The 6954-nt window shown below is 31.7% G+C and overlaps 1 protein-coding gene and 1 non-coding gene across 2 annotated transcripts; both read right to left on the bottom strand.

Moving 5' to 3' along the window:
* Positions 1 to 2210: 2210 nt before the first annotated feature.
* On the bottom strand, positions 2211 to 2282 carry TRNAP-UGG. Its single transcript has one exon. It is a non-coding gene; the product is annotated as a tRNA-Pro (tRNA).
* A 1663-nt stretch (positions 2283 to 3945) lies between these two features.
* Positions 3946 to 5547, bottom strand: LOC112506889 (cysteine-rich and transmembrane domain-containing protein WIH2-like). The gene is made up of 3 exons (XM_025111207.1): positions 5381 to 5547; positions 5080 to 5266; positions 3946 to 4259 (listed from the first exon to the last, which is right to left on the bottom strand). The coding sequence occupies exons 1-3, from the start codon at positions 5430 to 5432 to the stop codon at positions 4214 to 4216; spliced, it is 285 nt and encodes a 94-aa protein (XP_024966975.1). The 5' UTR covers positions 5433 to 5547; the 3' UTR covers positions 3946 to 4213.
* Positions 5548 to 6954: the final 1407 nt, after the last annotated feature.

Raw genomic sequence — 6954 nt, 5'->3', positions numbered from 1 at the left:
TCTCACATGATCCCAAGTCTATATATATATATATACACATACACACACATACATACTATATTATAAAAGCATTTGACAAATGCTCGTAAAAATATTTTTTATGCATGAAGTATTGTATATTGATACATATTACTTAAAGTTTGAAATTACAAGAAACCTATGCGTAAGTACAACTTATTAAAGCTTCACATTTGAATTCGTGTAACTAACTGCATATAAACATAATCAACTACATGATAAACATTTTATTTTAAATATAAAAATTCTAAAATATAATTAGATTAATCACTGAGTTATACTTATAACGGAATACTTAATTATTATCCTTATAAAAATTATATTATTAAATCAAATTGAATTACTTTGTTATTAAACCTAAATGAAATTATAATAAAAATTTCGAATTAAAGAAATTACGTAAAGAATGAGAAATTTTAAATAGTTAATTTGATACTAATATCGATATATTTGTTTCAAATTCTTATGAATATAAACACTATCGTTTTCTTAAAAGTCACATAACACTGTATTATATCAACAGAGACAAACAATAAAACGAAATATTATCTCGATATATTTCGTTGAACATTCGTTAATCCTTAGAATGTTGTTTTTATTTTATATATTTTTTGTTTAAATTTGAATAACATGCTACGCATAGACTCCAACTCATATTTATTAGTTCGATAGTGTTAATTAAAAACTATTATGACAAAGAGGAAGGAACAAAGAAGATGAAAACAATAATTACTCATGAGGCATAACCTCTCGGGTTTGAAGCCGGCCGAGTAGGGGGGGCTAGCGCAACCAACCAAGGAGGCGGCCGAGTAGGGGGCGCTAGCGCAACCAACCAAGGAGGCAACCTGAGTAGGGGGCGCTAGCGCAACCAACCAAAGAGGCGACATGAGTAGGGGACGCTAGCGCAAACCAACCAAGGAGGGGGGAGGGGAAGCAGAGACGCAGACGACTAGGTTTGGGCAAGGAGAAGGGGTTGAACGAGGATGAGGTGGTGGAATAATTGTTGGAGGCTTTTTTTTAGAGTTCTTTTATATTACTAGACCAACAGTTGGGAGGTGGAATTCGACAGTAAAACATTTATCTGGTCGTACTAGATTCATTAAAGTTTTATATTTGGGGTTAAGTGCATGAAATAACAACTTACTTTCATAGCTTTCTTATTATAGCATTCTACTTTTATTTTTTTCTTATTACAACAATGTACTTTCAAATTATTTTTTTATTAGGGCATCGTAGTTTGAAAAATCTACTCATTATAGCAATGTGTAACCTGTTACCTTTTAAACTGGTTAACTCCTTTACTTTTGTTTGGTTTCAATGGGATGATTTGGATGATACATAATTTTCATGACTTGGCTCAAATTAGATAAAAACTTATTTCAAATTATTTTTGATGATTTTCATTTCTACGATTTAAGAAACTTTTTAATTTTTTCTTTGACTTTTTCTTATTAAATTGATTGCAAATTAAATATTCTAGAGTAAAATATTTATTAAATAAATATGATGTATTATTTTCGAGATAATTATTTTGTTTGTAAAAAAAAGTAACACTTCTTATTTTATTTTGTTCAAAAAATTACATATCTTTTAAAGTTTTGTTTAAGATGTTAGCAAGATAAATTGTAATTTGTTTTACTAGTTTTGTTAATATTCGTATATTAATGAGTAATTTAGAAATTTTCTAATTAATTTAATATATTTATTAAATAATAAAATATTAAAATAAAAAATATAATATTTTAAAGAACTGATTGATGTTATGATAAAATAATTTGAAAGTACAATGTTATAATAAAAAAATATCACATCAACTATAATACATGTCGATAGTGACTGACATGCAACCTGGTATAATGAGTAAATTAAATCAAAAGGTTACTCAGTGCTATAATAGGTAAAATTTTAAAAGTACAATATTCTAATAAAAAATAATTTAAATGTACATTGTTATAATAAGAAAATTTATGAAAATAGTTTGCTATTTTATACATTTTATTCTTATATTTGTTTTAACTAAAGATTTTACAAAGTTAAAAAATTTTCTTTATAATTTAATAAAATTCAATGACCAAAAAAGTTTGTTGTCATTGTATATATAATTAACCATTTTCGGGTTGTAACATCTGAATAACCAAAAGTTGTAGGGGGTAGAAGCGTAAATTTACTAAAAAACAAATGTAATAAAATAAGGGGCATTCCGAGAATCGAACTCGGGACCTCTCGCACCCAAAGCGAGAATCATACCACTAGACCAAATGCCCACATGTCCTTGTTGTTAGTTTTCTTGAATATATTTTATCCATGATATGTTTTCTACACCAAATTCTAAGAAGAAACAAGCAATTTTCCAATTATACATACCACCAAATAGGATTCGGCATGAGTTGAGTTGGCTAGATTGAAGGCATATGAACAACTCAACCTAATGCTTGTGGTTTGAAAAATCATTGAATTTTTTGATTTTGTAATTCCTAATTAATGATATGAAAGTTACATAAAAAATAAAATTACATATTTATCCTTGTCATTAAATTATAAGATAAATATGAACCTATATATAAGATGGATTGCCATTAGTTATGTAGTTGGTCCCTACGGTTTGATTGTTTTTATAAAAATAAGAAAATATGGTTGGATGATTTTACCCCGGTTTTAACCGTTATAAATAGATGGAATTAGTGAGCATGTCTTATTTTCAAAGCAAAATCGAAACCTAAGAGACGATATCTTGACTTATTAAAATCCAGGTTTCACTTTCAAAGATTTACTAAACCTCAAAGACCAAAAATGAAGTTTACTCAATTCGTTATCTATCACAAACATTATTGTTAGCTTTTTGTTGGTGGGTTACAAAAAAAAAAAAAAAAGGGAAATTGACTTATGGTCTTTTAATCAATTTTCTCCTGGTTTTATCCAAATGTTACTACTTTCGCAATATACAAGTTTGTAATATTAGCTAGGTCCACAATATTAGTTAAAAGACAAAAAAAAAAAAAAATCAAATTCAACACAAATGCAATTGTGACGACCTAATCCGAAATTGCAACGACAAGGTCTGCAATAACGAGGGTCATGTCCGTGATTGCGACGGTAAACTGGTTGAATTTGATTTTTGTTTGTCTTTTAGCTAATATTGTAGACTTGAATGTTACAAAAATAATGACATTTGGGTAAACACGAGAAAAAGATGGTTAGATAACCAATTTAAGTGTGGAAAATCATCAATTGAGTCGATTTCTCTTAAAATAATCTCTAGGATAATTTCTCTTCATATTTGAAAATTTTAATACTCTTTTTCGTAATTTGTCAAATTTGAAGAAAAGTTATGAAAAATTTGTTGAAACAAAAAACTTATTCTACATTTAAACATCAGAAATTATTTTCACATTTTCAATCTATAATATAACCTTTTCTTTATGTAAATACGCATATTCACTTGCATATGATTTTTTTTATTAACCTGGATATCCAACCGTTATGCGAGCCGACTAATCCCAAGACGACCATTTGCTTTTCAAGTAGCTGGGAATCATCACCACATTTGAACCTCTATGGCCACAAGGGGATTTTTATTTCTCATTGGATTTGAACCTGAGACCTTCTGGTACTTTTGATCTTTGAAGCTAAGCTCAAACCAATCAAACACCACACTTACACTTATGAATTATTATATAGGAAGGGGTAAGAATGGAAAGAATTAAAGCAATGCAGATTCCAGGCGCACCAAACAGCTCAGACTTTCTGTTTCCAGGTGTACCCAACAGCTCAGACTTGGCCTTCCAAAACTGTTAACTAATTCCTATTGTTTCCCTTTTAGCATTTTCCAATAAAACCCTCTCACCATCCACAACCATTATTGCACAAATGGATACCATTTAACCAGTATCAACAGACATGTCAGAAATGAATACAAAACAAGAAGCATAAAAAAGACACACAACCATTATACAACATATAACAAGGTTTTGCCAATGTAGTTTTCATATAATCTTAATGAACCCCTCACAATTTACAAACCTAAAACCAGAATTTCACCAAATCACAAAAAGAAGCACAAACGATCGATGAGAAAGATACATTCTCGAATCTCTTTTCAAGTCGCAAGTTATTACGAGAAGTAAAACAAATGTCCATGTACGAGAATCAAGTTTTCGGTAGCTCGAAACTCCAATGTACCAATTCAAGCCTTCTTCTAAAAGCATGCATCCAAGAGAAAGCAGCAACACAGGGCAGCCAGACTGCACACCAATCATACAAAATCACACCTTCAGACTTAACTCAAAATGACATAAAGAAAAAGCCCTTTGGGCTGAAAACTAGTTGTTGGCTGAATGAACCAGCTGTTAGCTGCACGATGAACACGATATAGAGTCTTGGGTAAAAAAGGGATTGAATCAAGGAAAGAATGCTGATGAAGAACAACAAAGCCAACTGACAAACACATTTTTTTCCAGATGCTGATCAAATAGTTCAATCGAAACACTCGATCTAGCGAAAAATCAAGATCTACGAGGACCCATTATTGGCCAACAAAAGGCGATTGCATTGATGAATGTTGGTGCAAAAGAGCACAAAACAACCATTAATGTTCTGAGATCAAATGACAACCAGATGAAACCACCTGTATCCAAATTAGTTGATCACTATAGTGAAAAGATTTACCCTACCCATTATGAACAGTAACCTTTTGCCTCTTTTCAATCAAACTGTTCCATAAAAAAACACAGTTTTGTCTGCTTTCTGGCACAAATTCATCATCTGTTCTATTATTTCCCTTTCAAATTAAGTTAAATCCATGGAAAATTAAAATTTCCCCCAAATATCGGCCTGAAGCATAAGACCATAACAATCCCATTTGCAGGTCTAGAAAACTCCGATCCAAGGTCAAAATTGTCAACCGAGTTGACTCGATTTTGCTTTATTTGGAAAAATTACAACTCGACAATCCAGATCTGATCCATAATCTACCAGAATCATGATCTAAATTTTATCAGAATCAACGATCTTAGAGAGAGGAGAGACAGAGAGAGAGAGAGAGTTGGAGTTATTGATGATTACCAGCCTTCTAGGCAACCACTGCTTTGTTTTTGCTGCTGAGGAGGAGGAGCTGCGTACTGTGGGGCGTACTGAGGAGGATACTGTTGTTGTGGATAGCCTTGAGAAGGATAGCCCTGTTGTGGGTACGCTGGTGGCGGGTATCCTTGTGGAGGGTAGCCGTCTTTCCCATACCCTTCTTGTGGATAACCTGCAACAATCAAACACATAAACCCTTAATCATCCATTGTTTCATTCCCAGATCTTGACTAAACCACCAAAATCCGATCAAAAACAAAACTCAAAAGTAATCTAATCCCAAAACCTTGAGGAGGAGGAACACCAACGGGAGGCTGGCCTTGATTGTAATAACTCATGATGATCGATCTGTTTTAGATATTGAATTTCGTTGGGGTTTCACTGGGGCTGGGGGTTTCAAAATTGGTGGTTGGAGGTTTTTATAGGAGAGGAGGTTCGGTGGTGTTTCCTTCTTGTTATGTGGGGTTTCTTGGAAGGAGCATTGGAAGCTCCAACGCGTACCAAACGTGTTCAAAAGTTTTTGAGTTAATTACATAAATCGTCCCTGTGGTTTGCGGAAATTTTGATTTTCGTCATTTGACTCTAATAATTACACAGTTAACTTTATAATAAAGGAAGATACAATTTTGGTCCCTGTGGTTTACACCCAACTACGAAGGCCATCCCTGGACTTCAATAAGTACAGTTAGCGTTCCTATGATTTACATTTTGCTTTGAAAACAATCCTTCTCATTAACTTTGTTAAAAAGAAGTCTATGAATGAAGGGTGTTATTGTCTTTTTACTAATTCCTTTGTCTTTTTATATTTTGTCCTTTACCTAAAGAAACAGTCTCTCCAACGCATAAACGATTAGGAGTTCACGTCCTCATCATCTTTAGTAAAATCAAGACTACCATGAAAACATTGATAAACAGTTGTATCGTAGTTTTTAGTGGATAACCCCAATTTTTTTTATGCATCGATAAACAATACTCGATACATAAAATATGATTTTTAAGAATTTGTTTCAAAATACTTTATAATATAATATAGATTATATATTTAATAATAAACTAAAATACTTCTATACAAACGTGTATATACACATCATACACAAGGGTTGGGTTCCGGTGGGAGAGAATTAAGGTGATAAATGCAAAAAGAAATCTTCACATTTGAATGCACATTAGGATGAGATGGATCGAGATGTACCATATCAATTCACGTGAGAAACGCAATTCATGGATTTGTAAGAGATTAAAATTGATCAAGGGTCCACATGTCTTCTTACGCTTTCTCACAGTATCCCTTTTTCTTACACGATCTTTCGCCTGACACACACACACACACACACACACACACACACACATATATATATATATATATATATATAGAGAGAGAGAGAGATGTGTGTTATTATACAATCCCTTACATTGTACAACCAATACAACTTAATCTCAACCGTCCATTTAATTTGATGAATATGTAATTTAATAGAAGTTTTGATTGTTTTATAATATAAAGTATTGATCATAATTAATGAACCTTATTCATCTTTCATAAATATTTATATCTTAATAAATGAGCTCTCATCATTTCCATATATATTTCAATGTACTGGGTTGCATTGGTTGTACAAATGTGATAGGTTGCATTTGAAACAAACTCTCTCTCTCTCTCTCTCTCTCTATATATATATATATATATATTATAAAACATTTGACAAAAACTCTTAAAAAACCATTTTTTATGCATGAAATACTGTATATTGATGCATATTTCTGAAAATTCAAGATTACAAGTAAATTATGCATAAGTACAACTTATTAAAACTCTATATTTGAATTCGTGTAACTAACTGTAGATAAACATAATCAAAT

This window comes from Cynara cardunculus (genome assembly GCF_001531365.2).
Source record: "Cynara cardunculus var. scolymus isolate 2C chromosome LG 2, CcrdV1, whole genome shotgun sequence".
Classification (NCBI taxonomy): domain Eukaryota; kingdom Viridiplantae; phylum Streptophyta; class Magnoliopsida; order Asterales; family Asteraceae; genus Cynara; species Cynara cardunculus.
This window is presented reverse-complemented; position numbering and strand designations above follow the sequence as displayed.

Bases quoted from the DNA above. Each gene is read 5' to 3' on its own strand.
- LOC112506889 (XM_025111207.1), bottom strand. From the start codon at position 5,432: ATGAGTTATTACAATCAAGGCCAGCCTCCCGTTGGTGTTCCTCCTCCT. The intron at 5,267-5,380 runs GTTTTGGGATTA...TGATTGTTGCAG, and splicing joins TGGTGTTCCTCCTCCTCAAG to GTTATCCACAAGAAGGGTAT. The intron at 4,260-5,079 runs GTAATCATCAAT...ATTGGTGTGCAG, and splicing joins AGTGGTTGCCTAGAAGGCTG to TCTGGCTGCCCTGTGTTGCT.